Below are 15451 nucleotides of genomic sequence, written 5' to 3'. Positions count from 1 at the left end.
CACAATTGTCAAAGCAGTGATTTGCATGCTTGCGATCGATCAGTCGCCTTGTTCAATGCTGTCCAAGGGCATGGGGGCTAGAGGCTTGCAGCGGACAGCTTGCTGACCACTCCTATCCCTCCTTATATAGTGGGGCGGGTGTTGGGGTAACATCGCAGATCAAAGGCCAGACACATCACTAAAGAGATCACAGGCATCTCCTGTGCCCACTGTGGAAGACAGCACACATACCATAACATGGGCTGCTGCGGCACCTGTTCTTCTGTCCTGACTGGCTACATTGGTAGGAAACTCCATAGTAAGAACACACAGGAGAGCCCTGGCTGCGTCCCTTGTCCATGCCCAGCCCCTTGGCCACGTCCCTTGTCCATGTCCAGCCCTTTGGCCACCAAATGATCTCAATTAAGGAGCCACTGCCCCTCCTATATCCCCAGTGTCCCACTGCGTCATTCTGCACAATACCAGCATGGGCTCTGCACACCATACACAACAGGATGGGAATGTACGACACCAGCAAAAGCAATAACACAAATACATTCTGCCTCTTCCACCTGTGAATTTCAAAATGCTTCACAAACACTAAAAATCCAGCCTGACGATCCTCTCGGAGATGGGTCAGGATCATCATCTCCACGTTACAGACGTGGAAACCGAGGCACAGGGAAGAAAAGCATCTCTCCCAAAGTTGCACAGCAAAGCTGGGACAGAGCTGCGAATGGAAGCCAGGAGGCCTGACTCCAGCCCTCTGCTCTGCAGCATGTACTGTGATCCTTGCACAAATACTAAGTCAAAGCCCTTGTGTTACATAAACTGCATCAGCTTCCTCCCCACCCACTCATAGACTCATAGACTCATAGGTCAGAAGGGACCAATCTGATCATCTAGTCTGACCTCCTGCACAAGGCAGGCCACAGAACCCCACCCATCCAATTTTATAACTACCCCTATCCCAGGATCGAGTTATTGAAATCCTCAAAATTGGTTTGAAGACCTCAAGCTGCAGAGAAACCACCAGCAAGCGACCCGTGCCCCACGCTGCAGGGGGAGGCGAAAAACCTCCAGGGCCCCTGCCAATCCGCCCTGGAGGAAAATTCCTTCCCGACCCCAAATATGGCGATCAGCTAAAGCCTGAGCATGTGGGCAAGAGTCACCAGCCAGCACCCAAGAAGGAATTCTCTGCAGTAACTCAGTTCCCATTCCATCCAACATCTCCCCGCAGACCATTGAGCAGACCTATCTGGTGGTAATCCAAGATCAATTGCCCAAATTAACGATCCTATCATAACATCCCCTCCATATACTTATCAAGCTTTGTCTTAAAGCCAGGAAAGTCTTTTGCCCCCACTACTTCCCTCGGAAGGCTGTTCCAGAACTTCACTCCCCTAATGGTTAGAAACCTTCGTCTAATTTCAAGTCTAAATTTCCTAATATCCAGTTTATACCCATTCGTCCTCGTGCCTACATTAGTACTAAACTTAAATAATTCCTCTCCCTCCCTAACGTTAACCCCCCTGATATATTTATATAGAGCAAGCATATCCCCCCGCAGCCTTCTTTTGGCCAGGCTAAACAAGCCAAGCTCTTTGAGTCTCCTTTCATAAGGCAGTTTTTCCATTCCTCGGATCATCCTTGTAGCCCGTCTCTGAACCTGTTCCAGTTTGAATTCATCCTTCTTGAACATGGGACACCAGAACTGCACACAGTATTCCAGATGTGGTCTCACCAACGCCTTGTATAACGGTACTAACACCTCCTTATCCTTGCAGGATATACCCCGCCTGATGCATCCCAAAATCGCATTTGCTTTTTTAACAGCCGTATCACATTGGCGACTCATAGTCATCCTGCTATCAACCAGTACCCCAAGGTCCTTCTCCTCCTCCGTCGCTTCCAACTGATGCGCCCCCAACGTATATCCAAAATTCTTATTATTAATTCCTAAATGCATAACCTTGCACTTTTCACTATTATATTTCATCCTATTTCTATTACTCCAGTTTACAAGGTGGTTCAGATCTTCCTGAATAGTATCCCTGTCCTTCTCCGTGTTAGCAATACCCCCAGCTTCGTGTCATCCGCAAACTTTATTAGCACATTCCCGCTCTTTGTGCCAAGGTCAGTAATAAAAAGGTTAAATAAGATCGGTCCCAAAACCGATCCTTGAGGGACTCCGCTAGTGACCTCCTTCCAGCCTGACAATTCACCTTTCAATACGACGCTCTGGAGTCTCCCCTTTAACCAGTTCCTTATCCAACTTACAACTTTCATATTCATTCCCATCTTTTCCAATTTGACTAACAGTTCCCCGTGCAGAACCGTGTCGAATGCCTTACTGAAATCTAGGTAAATTATATCTACCGCATTTCCTTTATCTAAGTAATCCGTCATCTTCTCAAAGAAGGAGATCAGATTGGTTTGACACGATCTACCTTTACTAAATCCGTGTTGCAATTCGTCCCAGTTACCATTGGCCTCTATGTCCTTAACTACTTTCTCCCTTAAAATTTTTTCCAAGACCTTGCAATCTACAGACGTCAAGCTAACAGGCCTATAATTACCCGGATCACTTTTATTCCCTTTCTTAAAAATAGGAACTACATTAGCAATCCTCCAGTCATACAGCACAACCCCCGAGTTTATCGATTGCTTAAAAATTCTCGCTAACGGGCTCGCAATTTCACGCGCCAGTTCCTTTAATATCCTCAGATGGAGATTGTCCGGGCCATCCGACTTCGTCCCATTGAGCTGTTCAAGTACGGCCTCTACCTCAGTTGCGGTAATATCCACTTCCATATCCACATTCCCGTTTATCATCCCTCCATCATCGCTAGATTCCTCACTAGTCTTATTAAAAACTGAGGCAAAGTACTTGTTTAGATTTTGGGCCATGCCTAGGTTATCCTTAACCTCCATTCCATCCTCAGTGTATAGCGGCCCCACTTCTTCTTTCTTTGTTTTCTTCTTATTTATGTGGCTGTAGAACCTTTTACTATTGGTTTTGATTCCCTTCGCAAGGTCCAGTTCAATGCGGCTTTTAGCCTTCCTCACTTTATCCCTACATGTTCTGACCTCCCCAAGGTAGCTTTCCTTACTGATCCTGCCTTTCTTCCACTCCCTGTAAGCTTTCTGCTTTTGTCTAATCCCCTCTCTGAGTTGCTCACGTGTGCACAAAGCCGGGACTCCCACGCACTCCTGCACCCATAATGTCAACTCCAAAAACAGCATGTACTGGGGACACAAGATGTTCTTAAATTTAGAGGCTGTCGCTGTTATATAGCAAGGGCGGAACAATGGGAGTCGTTGAAATGCTACATTCAGATTGTGCTTTAAGCACAAGGGAACTAATTACAAACTAGGAGTTTAACGTCTCCCACTGAAAGGTGATGAGGCTGGATCCCACTCACTACACAGCAGCAATGCAAAGCACGGGGGTAATTACAAGAGTGCAGAGAGGGACGAAGTATTGAGCTAGCAGGAATGGTCTCAGCTGGTCCTTGCCTTCACGGCCCTATCCAAGCCAGCTCTTGCCTGTGCCTCTGCCCTGGGCTCCTTCCCTTGTACTCCGGACTGAGCACTCTCCACATCCTGTTCACAACACACAGCCACTTACTGTTTGGTGTCCCCCTCATGACACCTTGCTCTCTTGCACTTGGAATTCCCACCCTGATCCGGCCCAACATGACCAAACTCTCCCCTCCAACCACACACAAACCCTCCCGACTCTTCAGCTTGTCACTGAAAGCTCTCAGAGAAGCAGTAACCTTCTGTATCTTCTCCCTTGCACTCCTCCATTCCATGTCATCGGAGTCTTCCATCCATGGTCCCCGGCTCTTACCATCTAACTCCCTTGCTGCGGGGTCTAATTCAGTCCCATGAGCCCAGCTATGCTGATGACTCGCCTGACCTTGACCTTTCCTCACCCGTCCGGTTGCACTCACTCTCAGAAACAGCCTCCTGGATGTCTTGAAACCACATAAAGCTCGTTGTGTTTAAAACTGAGCTGATCTTCCCACCAGCCTTCTCTCTGCATCTCTACATCCCTGTTGAGGACACCACCATCCTCACCAGACACCCAGGATGTCAACTTTGGGTTCATTTCCCTTCTTTCCTGCCTGCCCCCAAACCCTGTGCCTCCTGTTTCTTCCTCCCCTATTTCATCTCCAAGGAATGTCCTTTCATCTCCATCCTGACTGCTAAACCTTGGTCCATGCCTTAAACATCTCCTGCATTTCTCCCGCTGGCCACAATGTTCTCTTCTTCTTCTCTTTGACATCCCAAAACTCCAGTGATAAAATTACCTCTTCCCTATTGTGCCAACCACAACACCACCTCACTCCTGGCCTACAGTCCCTTTGTTATTCTGGTCCTTGCCTCCAAGCACAGCTTTGCTGATGCTCCTCAATCCTGTCCCACAGCCCCCTGCCATCCCAGGATGGGGTTCCAATTGGTTGGATGACGGGGGTGGGAAGGATGGTGGGAAAATGTTTCGCAGACCTGTCAGAAGCTGCTGAGGCCAACATCGTTGGGAGAGGGGAAGAACAGACATGGACTGGAGACAATACTGTATCTTATCATCTGCCTCCCTCTCATCTCCTCTTGGGCAGTGGAGCGGCCCATCAGAGGAGACAGGGGAGTTTACTACTCAGGGGAAGGGTCTGGGTGCCAGCACTGAGGATGTTTTCCAGGCTCCTTAGATTTACCGAGGCTGGGTTTATCCAAGGGGCCTCAGGTTGTGGGAGTGGCTTGCATGGCTGAGCTTCCCCACGCACAAGATCAGAGTTCAACCAACAGCAGGGACTCAAACGTGTCCTGTGAGCGCAAAGACCTGAGAATGCCCGAAACGAGAAAAGAACGTCTCAGGAACACAGGACTGGAAAGGACACCATGGGTCATCACATCCGGTCCCCTGCTACTGCAGGCAATCCTAGCATACAACCCCCGGCATAAACTGAATAAGAGCATCTTAAACTTGCAACACTTCTCCTGCACAATTAAGGGTTGCAAAAACACCTACTCTCTCCAGTTCTCCAAGGACCCCTTATACACTGCTCCACTCACTGCTGTAACCCCCTCTGGCATCATAGCCTGGCATTCTTGTCCCCAGTGCCACCTTATGACCATTGCTTTGGCCCTGTGACGGCTGTCAAACTTTTCCGAGGCCCGGCCCATTAGCCAGGTCACCTTTTCAGTTCAGTCTCCTTCCAGGGTATCACAAGTCCAACTGCAAACCCAAATAAGCCTCTGAACCAATTCTTCTGCCCCCTTGGGCTAGGCTGAAGTTCTCTGCCCTTTGTTCCCACTCCCAGGCCCTGCAGAGCTCTTCTTTGCTCCTTTGGATGAGTGCTGCAGCCCAAGGCTTTTCCTCTAGAGGCCCAGCAGATTTCCCCATTGCCTCCCCGCCCTGGGGTCTCTGGCTGATTCTCCCTGGCCCTATGTCTGGACCCTAATCTGCTCTAGTAGGTCCCCTTCAGCAAGCTCTTCTAAGCACCTCTCCTGGGCCTCTTCCCGACCTAGCCTCCTCTCCAGTCCTTCCACAGCCAGGCTCACCGGTGCTAATTAAACCATCAGATCAGGATCAGCTCGGGGACAACTGCTACTGACAGGCAAGGCTGAGCCTGACTCCACTTAAGGGGCCAGTGACAGACCTGCAGCAAAAAGAGGTATTTCAAAGATAAAAACCAAACAGGAGAAACCCATTCAGGCTGCTTGTACAGACAACGTAAAGAAACAAACCAGCCCAACGTGAGTCTGTGAAGCGCTCCGATGCTGGCTGGTGCTACGGATATGCTAAGCAGCTATACTGTTACGGGGGAAATGGAACAAAGGGGATTCGATTCTCTCTAGGGCCTAAGCTGCTCAGACAGAAACCTGAGTGTTCTGCAAGTCTGGCCATTTAACCAGTTCAACTGTAATCAATGCACCTGGCACAGGGAAAACATGATCAGCCCTTTTGCCAAACTGTCTTCCAGCTGAGAGCTAAAAATAGCCGGGAAGAAGAGGTTGGACTTGTGCTTCCCACTTCAGCACTGCAGGGGAGAAAGGTGCTGAATGCAGAATGGAATTTTAGCCCAGAAATATCAAATACGAGACAGAGAAAAGGGAGGTATGTAGCCTATTTTTTGCCAGGAGTATTCGATCAAAAACCAAACAGGCTCAGTCTTTACATTTTTTTAAAGCTTGTGAAATACTTGTACAAAAGACAAAATTTCACTTTAAAAAAGTGAGCGTGTCACTGTCCCCAGCTGCTCACTCACAGCAAGACGGGCACGCTTCTCGGAGCACAGGATTTTTTCAATGACTTGTGTCCAACTTAACAAGTGTCCTTAACATTCACTTCAAGCAAAACAGCTGCGTGGGGAGAGTGTCTATGCTCATTCGACTTCTCCCTTCACTCCAAACACCATTCCTCACACTGAACACTCGTTCCGTAGATCCTGCCTGGGCCAGCACTACAGCTGGTAACACATTTTGTAGTTATATAGAATGTATACATTTTGATTCATCAAATGAAAAACCAGAACACTTCAGCTGTCCTAGGACATCACAGGAAAAACTGAGACTGTTCCAGAAGAAGGAGACTGTCCCATGACCACACTGATCCCGCCAACACCTGGGTACTTTACTCCCCCAACTAGCTCTGTTGAAGTCCATGGGGTCCGGGCAACTCACATGGCCAAGGTTTAAGGTATTGTTTATTCTATGAACCCTTGACAAGAGGACACTGGACCTGTGTGAGATGCAGATACTCTCTTCTGGACGCTCCCTTGTCATTAAAAATTCCCTGATTCGGCAAAGCATTTAAGCCTGTGCTTAACTTTAAGCGCACACTGAAGTGTTGCATTGAACCAAGGCTTATAACAAAGATCTAGGAGTCAGATGAGCTGAATTCTATTCCATCCTTTGCAACTGATTCACTGGATGACTTTGGATCAGTCACTTCCCTCCTCTGTGCCTCAGTTTACTTATCTGTAAATTGGGGATACTAACACTTCCCTACCTCATGTGAAGGCTGCAGGGGGGGCAGGTTACAAGGCTAATTTATTGATGCATGTGAGGTGCTTAGATACGACGGTGATGAGTGCCTTTGAGGTGTGAATCAGCAAGCAAGACAAATGTTAAAGTGGAGAGGTGTGGTACGAGTGCAGCCACAGTGCATGTAGTTCTACAGCACAGCATGAGACTGTCGTCGGTGGAAATGTGGCTGGTGGAGGCTAGATCCCAGCATGCAGTGCTCCTCCTTTATCCAAGCAGGCTGGCTGTATTTAAGCCCCACAAGATTTAGTCACGACTTAAGTCAGGGCTGAAGTGGGACGTAAGTGGTGTATCTACGGGTCCCTGAGCTGGTACACGTCAGCAGGATGAATTTCACTTTGCATGCTGGGAACAGGTGGCTTCATCTCCCAGACACAAGTGTCTCCTGCAGAACAAAGGCCCATCTCGTTTGGGGAGTTCTGTCCCATTTTTAAACGTCACCATTGTCAGTTCCAGCTAGGTTATTTGAGCCACAGATGGCCAGGACACAGGTTACTGTGCAATAATTCACGTGAACGAAAGGTGACGTGTCAGGCAAAAAGCTAAAGCTGAGGTCCACTACTGCATGAATGAGTACACAACAACTCATTTCCCAGCAGCCTCCTAAGGGGATCAGCGTGGGGATATGTGGGCTCCACTCCTCGCTCTGCTCTAGGCTTGCCATCAGGTAACCTCTCTGTACTCCAGTTTCCCCTTCTGTACAATGGAGCTTTGCCATCTCACGTGGGTGCTGTGAGGGTTGGTTCACGTAGGGGAAGTGCTCCACGATTAGTTAGGTTAGTCTTTAGCTGGAGTTCTGTGTCCAGTTTTGGAGCGTGGCTGGTAGTGTTGCTCCCCCTCTGACCTGCTCTTGTCATTAACACAAGACAGACAGGGGCTGTCTTTAGATTCTACCGGAGTGAAATGTTATAATGAAATAGCTACTTAGCTCTCTGTCTCTCCCTCATGCTCCCACCCCCCTTTACTGCTTCATTGGCTGCACACGCTGGCTCAGAGGATATTTGATAGAGATCGTTTATCTGCCCAAACACTCACCTTTTTAGCACCCATTTCTCAGCATTAAAACATCAGGTAGGTTCCCCCTTTTAAAAAAACCTCTCCATGTCTTGTCAGGCCACAGAGAGAGAGCAGCACTTTCCTCGTGCCTCCCTTCCCCCGTTCCCCCATGCAGGTTTGCAGTATAAAAGCCAACCAACCCTAGATCAGGTTAATCTATCAGCAAACAAGGAAATCTAAGTCATGTATTTAACTGGCTCTTGTTAATTACACTCCCACCCCCCTCTACTAACTGGTACATTACAATAAATAACTAAACCTATTCAAACAGGTGCAAGGTAAAGATCCCAGCAACATCATAGCTGTAAAAACCTGCAGGCAATTTACCACCGAACAGCCTGCTCAGTGACTCAGCTCCAAGGTGGATGATGAAAAGCCAGCTGAGCCCACATTGGGGACTCATTAATCCTGCTGCCGATTCACGGTGTTTCATCCCCTTCCCATTCACTGCATCTATCGCAGCCACCACTGCTTCTGCAGGCACCTTTGGTTACCAGAGCATTTCCCGCCACTGCCAACCCTGCCCAAATGCTGTAAATGCTACTGAGCGAAGCATAGGCCCTGTCTGCACTAGGGATGGACAGGGGTTGATGCTGGATCTCACACAGAACTCCCCACAGTAGAGCCAGTCTGGGCTGGACACCCAGTGCAGAGAGCAGCTCCATGGCCAGTCACGCTCTCCAAAGGCTCCTCGATCCTCATTTGGCCCCCATCCACACCAGTGTCCAAGTCACAGCAGAGGCAGGCCCCGGGGGCTTCACAGACATGTCTCATCCCTAGCGCAGGCACAGCCCAAATGAACAGTTAAGAGGATGGACAGAACCAAAGTGGAGGTGGAGGCTGAAAAAAGCAGGCTTGCTACTATGTCTAAGACAGGAAGGTGCTAAATGAACAGTGGCATGGACCCTACCATCATGCTCTTCGATATAGGGCTTGGGTTTCTTTCTCAATTTGGATTTCTTCTTACTGTTCCTTTCCAGGAGCTCTTTAATGTGCTGGGTCACTGAGAAACAAACAAAACGATGAGGACAACAGAATGGAACACAAAAGAGAAAATGACTTCACGAGCAGAGAGCCCTGTTTTCAAAGCCAGCAGCACAGGGAGGCATTCTCGGAAGCGCCTGGGTCCCTTTGGAACAGGGAGGGCAGACAGATACACCAGTGAATTGTCTGGTCAGGTTTCGGTCATGTCCAGCAGAGTCACACTGAGCCACGCCAGCCAGGTTCTGCTCTCCCTCCATTGGGCCAGGCGGTGAGCAGAATCCAGGCCTAGGACCAACATTTTCTAACCTGAGTGTCTGACATCAGGCATCTCAATATACACAGGCTGATTTACAATCACTTCTGTGTAGTGCCTAACTTCAGACCCTCGAGTTTGAACCTTTCAGTCCATCTGTCTGGCTCAGGCAGTTATGTTCTGCTGGCCTCAGTTCCCCCTGCCGTCTCACTCCCTGCCTCAAACTGTCATGCTGCATTTGTTGTGTGTGTGGTTAAACAGCTGCTGCACTTGGTCCAGGCGCAGAGCTGGAACCCAGCAGCTCCAGGACTTATTCCCAGCCCTGCCGCTGGATCAGTGTGATTTTGGGTGAGTCCCTTCACCTCTCTGACACCATCTGCCACTAAAACCCTAGCCCGTTCCGGCACTCAATGCACAAATGCTGCTTCTTACAATCTCACACTCATGGAGAGCTTGGTATCAAGTCTCTCAGGTTCCTTCAGGAACTGCTGAACTGCAGCGCTCTCTGGGGTGGACAGCAGCAGCCGCTCCTCACTAACACCGCCACACAACAGGTTTTCAACAGTTTAAGAAAAGATTAACTCCTCCTATTGAAACTGCAGGGGAACTGAGCCTGGCAGAACGTAACCACCCAATCTAGGATTTGGTCAGGACACCAGGGTTGAGACCCCCGCCCATGCAGAAGACTTCCATGGGATCTTTACCAACCAGAAAGGGACAGGACCTTGATTGAACATTGCATCAGAAAGATCTAATGCCGGCAGCTTTGAAAACATGGCTCCTGTTAACATAAAATGACATGGGAAAAAAATAAAGGAACCGTAATAAAACAATAAGATGATGTTGGTCCTGGGACCAGCCTTTTCCTCCTGGGGTCAGAAGGAAAACAGAAGTTGTTAGACACTGGCTTTCGTAAGTGGGACAGGCAGTGCCATAATCCAGCATTGACCAAGGCAACGTAATGAAATGAGCTTCATTTACGTATTACAGGTCAGCCTAGGAAGAGTGAGAGAGTGTGTGTGTGTGTGTATGTACACGTGCGTGTATTTTGATGTATATAAAAGTTACAATTTTAAAGTGGAGAACAGCCTCAGAGACCCACACATGAAGGTCTGGTGGCCGACTCTGATTCCTGTGGGACTGTGAACTCACCAATATATAGTGTTAGCACTATGCACGGCACACTTAGTAACGTGGAGATTCACCATGAGAGATCCATTCCTGCATGTGCCACAAGGCCTTTAAATCCCCACCCATAATGTGCCCAGGAGCATAGATCCACCGAGCCCACACCACCCAAATCTTCGTGCATCCAGGGAATATGGCAGCCGACCCCTGCTGCCACATGTCTAGGCCTAACCTTATTATATAGGTTAAAAGTGTCCACGTTGAACTGGGGGGTTTATCATCCCTTGCGCTATGGCTGCAGGGTCTGAGAGCAAACTGGGTACGTTTTGGCTCATGCATCATCCATGGTAATAAACACTTTATGGGCCAAAGGCTGCTCTGAGCTACACCTGCAGAACCCATTGCCTCCAAACTAAATTGCCACATGTGACCAATCCCACTGGCGTTCCTCAGGGATGGATGGTCCAATGCACAGTTGATTCCTGTAGCTAGAAAATCAGCTGATGGCACATGAGCTGGGATGGGCTCCGGTCTCCCTCTCAGAGCTGGGCTGGCTCTGTGGAGAGCAGTGGACATGGATTTGTGGCCCTGAAGTCAGTTGACAGAGCTCTTTGTACAGCAAGGGGGGCAGTCTATGCTTGGGAAGCTATTTTCACTTACCTGAGGCTATTTGCGTTCCATCCCCACCACCACGCCCTGCTCAGAGCAGACTGGAGACAGGAGCACAAGAACTACCCCTCAGCAGCAGCGGAGCTTTGCTGGGACCACAGCCCCGTGACGCAAACCTCACAAGGACAAGAGACTCTTTGAAAATCACTGGGGCCAGCCAGTCTCTGTGCCAGAGACGTGACTCAGGACTCTAGAACAACAGGCTGGGATTGTTGTTGAAGCTGGGTGCGGGGGGGGGAAGGCAGCACTGAGAGAGGCAGCTCCATCGAATGCTGTGAGCACAGAGCAGGGAGGCAGGAACTCCTGTGTTCCCACCCAGGCTCTGATGCCAATTCCCTCTGGCTTTGGCCAAGTCCCTTCCTCTCTCTGAGCCTTAGTTTCCCCATCTGAAAAATGGGGATAATGATACTGCTCAGCTACCAAAGGGCTTGCGAGGGTAACTCTCAGCGAAAGCCTCTGAACGGCATTGACAAATCAGAAGGAAGTCAGGGAACAAGGAAAGCGATCAGGGGGCTGCAGGGACTGATTCATAAGGAGAGATTAGAAGAGCTAACTCCACACTGCGGCTGAGCAAGGGTAAGACACCAGAGGGAGGGGTCATAGTGAGGAGTAACGAAGCAAACAGAGAAAGGTTGAATATGAAGAACTCTCCCAGCCTTGAGGTGGATCAGATTCCGAAATCATCTTCCAAGGCAAGAGAGTTCCTTCGCTTTTAATTAAACCTGGAGAAACCCCTAGCCTAGCCCATGCGGGAGCACCCCCGTACAGGCAGGGGAACGGACATGACATGATGGGAAGAGGCCTACTGCTCAGTGAAGGGGAAAAGTGCTATGTACCTGCCGAACAGCCTCCAGCAGAGGATGGTGGCTCCCGGATACAGAGAAGAGAAGGAAATATTCTGCCCTTGGTCATATGGTGGGGGCAGCCCATGAGCCCAGAAATGCCACTGCAGCCTTTGCCTGCTTTGGCAAGGGGCAAATGAGGGGTAAGTCTTGGCTGGGTGGTGGTGCCCACCAGAAACCACGTTCAGCAGCTGAGCAGCCACGCTTCACTTCAATGTCTAACTCCTCACCAGCCCAGGGTCCAGGCTTAAGCTGCTACGTTTCACCGCAGTCCCGTGGCTGACGCAGCACCGCAAGAGGCTGCCTGCTCGACTGCAGCCTCGTGAGCATCTCGTTCCCAGAGCTGCAGGAAATCAGCTCAGGCTGGTGGAACTCCTAAGACAGCAGTGGGGAAAGGAAGGGGAACTACCGGCTCTCATGGGGGACAAGCTGAGGGATCCCTTGCACAACTGGTGAGCAGGGATGGTTCTCACTGAACGTGCCTGGGTGCCAACTGCTAGCAGCTCCATCAGAGGTAGCAGGACAGCCTCTCCTTGCTGACTAAATACACAGAAACGGCCATTCCTGTATTACTCCCCTGGAGTTCTCAATAAGCAGCTGCTTTTACGTGGTGGTGATGGGCACCTTGTCCAATTTGGCCCATCTATCTCTGGCCCCCCACTCTTGCAGTATCTGTGTGCCTTGCCATCTTTAGTGAATTACAGAGTTCAAACCACCAACACCCCCGCTGGCTGTGGAGCGACCAATGGGTCCCCACAGCCAGCGGCATGGCGCCCTGCCTGCAGTAGCACATACTGCTAGGACACCTACTTGGACCTCCATTTCTGGATCCAGTCTGAAATCATTGGCACCTCAAGTTTGGGCCTAGAAAACATGAGAGAAGTACTGTCATGCACTATACTTCGGCACACTCACTGACCTGGTCAGGATGCACAGCGACCCGCTGAGTCTTCTTGGAGCTGGATGATGGACAAGGCACAGATCTCATGTTCTGCTGAGGCATGTGGCTAAGCCAGACAGGGTTGTGTGTCAAGTGAAGCAGGCATCAGCTACGTAGCAGCATGAACAAGGAGGGGGAAGATGCTTGGGGCCCAGAATTTAACAGAAGCAGGGAGCCTGGCAGAATCCAGGGAAGGCAATGACACACTGGTTGCCTGTAACACCTTCTGCCTGAGCTTCTCAAGTCCTCACTCCATTAACAAACTGAGCCTCTCGGCTCCCTTGGACTGGAAAGCGAGGGACTGGAAGAGGCAGGGCTGTACGCTGAATCACAATTCAGGTCAGGGACAGAGCGGGGAACAGAACTCAGGAGTCCTGACACCTGGGCTTGTGCCTTAACCACACCACCATCCTTCCTCCAGACTAGCCCGGGTTTATTTAGCTCACATGTGGCGCTATCCATAGTGCTAGAGCCAGGGGAGAGAGGGAGGGTAAAGAGTGCGCCCCTGATCTGAGCAGGGGCTCTAGCCAGGCCTATCTCCAAGCTGAAGGTCGATCCTAGACAAAGTCTCAAGCTTCTCCCATCTCACCAATTCCCTTTGCTCTAGGGCTACAATCTACCAGTTTCCACCCCACTCCCAATCCCATCTCTCCCCTGCACACAAGGCTGTAACTGTAGCATTTCACCTCCAACTGCGTCAGCAGAACACGCATCCTCTGTGGGGCTGCGATCCATGCCACTGTGTCAATCAGCCAGCACGCTGGGCTCTGGGGTGGGCATGCCGCCACAGGCCTTTGTGCCCTGGGATCATATACCATGCTGCACCAATGGGTGCAGATCTAGGCTGATAATGAACTGTACTTTGGCTCTCAGGAGCTGGCACTTCTGTTCCCCACTGTCCCAGTCACTGCCTCCATGATGGCTCACAGCTGCAGCCCGATGGACAGGCTCTGCTCCCATGCAGGTATCATGGGATCAGCAACAGGGCCATACGTATGCCTTCGCCTGAGAATCACTGACAGTGCACGCTTAGTACTAGGCCTGCTGTTTTCCGGAGTTTATTCATTTCATTTTTTCAGGTTTATTTTTAACAGATTTTGAGTTTTGCGCAGATGTCCAAAGATCTGGGGTTTGGGGGGCTCCCCTTTGTACATACCGTAATGAGTAATCTCTTTATAATGTTCCAAGTGCTCTAGGGAACCTTCTGTGTTCACCAACAGGATCTACAGGGACCAACTAATATGCAACACGTTAGTGAGCTTTAGAAATCACCCCCCATAGTCTTACCACTCGGTATAGACAAGCCTGTAGATACAAATAACCATTGCTGGTGTTTTTCTACTGTCTATTGGATAAATACCCATTTATTTCCCCAGTTAAAGTCACACCTCCGATGCCCTAATGATAACCAGGCCCACTGACACAAGGCTCGCTGGGGGAGCAGCACCTGGACTGGCCCAATGACATGGCTAGTCAACTCCTGTGCTGGAAAGAGGCTTCAGGGGCAGTGGCCTGGCATTTGCCCAGCAGGCCATGGGCTGTTGCTGAAGCTGGTGACAGAGGCAGCCGGGTCTAATGGTCTCTGCACAGGACTGAGAGCCGGCAACTCCTGAGCTCAGGCCCGGTTCTGCCACTAACTCACTGCATGGGCTCAGGCAAATCGACTTTGCTTCTTTGCCTCAGCTTCCCTGTCTGCAAAGTATGACGTGCCAGGGATACGTTGCTCTCCATCCCTCGCAGGCCCCACGCCAGGGAAGCGTGGTCCAGTGCACTCCCTGGAGGAGGAGCAGACACTAGGGGGTATACAAATGTGCATGCTGGAGCTTGGCTCATCTAGAGCCTGCCCTGAGAACACAAACTAGTAGCCTCTTCAAAGGCCCTTGCTCAGCACAGCCCTGCAGAGGAGGGGAGGGTCCACGATGCATGGAGCACTGGGGAAGAACCTGCCACACACTACTGCCGTTTCAGCCAGGGAAGGCCAGGCAGCAGTGCACATAGAGGTCGAATGCAGCCGAGTGCCACAATGCAGCCCTTGGCCATGTCATGGTTCATGAGGGACTGCAGCCTGCACAGACATGCAGTGCTCCATCACGAGCCAAGCAGCGTGTGTGACTGAGCTTTGGGTAGTGAACTGAGGCCTCACACATGTAGACAATGGGATCGTCAGTGGAGACTGAATCTGGGACTTGCAACACCAAAGCACAATATGCTACCTACTTAAACTGAAGGAGCAACTCCCCCAGTGGGCAGTAAGCAGCAGGCTGTCAGAGTCTCTGGAGACAGGATCACATGCACTGAACTAGCAGTATGCAGCAGAACCTCAGAGTTACCCACACCTTGGGAGTGGAAGTTCCAGCAGCTGACACTCTAGGCCGGGCTTCAGCAGCAGTTGAGCTCCCTACTCAGCCCCAGCATGAGTTTGCAAGCTTGTCCCCCTCCTGGTAGGGGTGTGTGTGTGAAAACAGCGTGTCCCCCTCCCAGAGAAGGGGGAGGTAAAAACAGCACATCCCTCTCCCGGTGGGGTGGAGGGGAAGGGGTGGGGTGAAA

At 50.4% G+C, this 15451-nt stretch overlaps 1 protein-coding gene across 2 annotated transcripts in view; it reads right to left on the bottom strand.

Annotated features, from left to right (window-relative positions):
- ARHGAP39 (Rho GTPase activating protein 39) overlaps positions 1–15451 on the bottom strand; it is a 402448-nt gene that overhangs the window by 100317 nt on the left and 286680 nt on the right. Inside the window, exon 6 of one of the 2 annotated variants that reach the window (XM_030553957.1) lies at positions 8999–9091. The exons of the other annotated variant lie outside the window; for it this stretch is intronic. Coding sequence (XP_030409817.1) covers positions 8999–9091 — 93 coding nt within the window. The remainder of the gene's footprint in view (positions 1–8998; positions 9092–15451) is intronic. 2 annotated transcript variants of the gene reach the window in all.

This window comes from Gopherus evgoodei, chromosome 2 (genome assembly GCF_007399415.2).
Source record: "Gopherus evgoodei ecotype Sinaloan lineage chromosome 2, rGopEvg1_v1.p, whole genome shotgun sequence".
Taxonomy (NCBI): Eukaryota; Metazoa; Chordata; order Testudines; family Testudinidae; genus Gopherus; species Gopherus evgoodei.
Note: the sequence above shows the minus strand (reverse complement) of the source record. Positions and strands in the feature narration are given on the sequence as shown.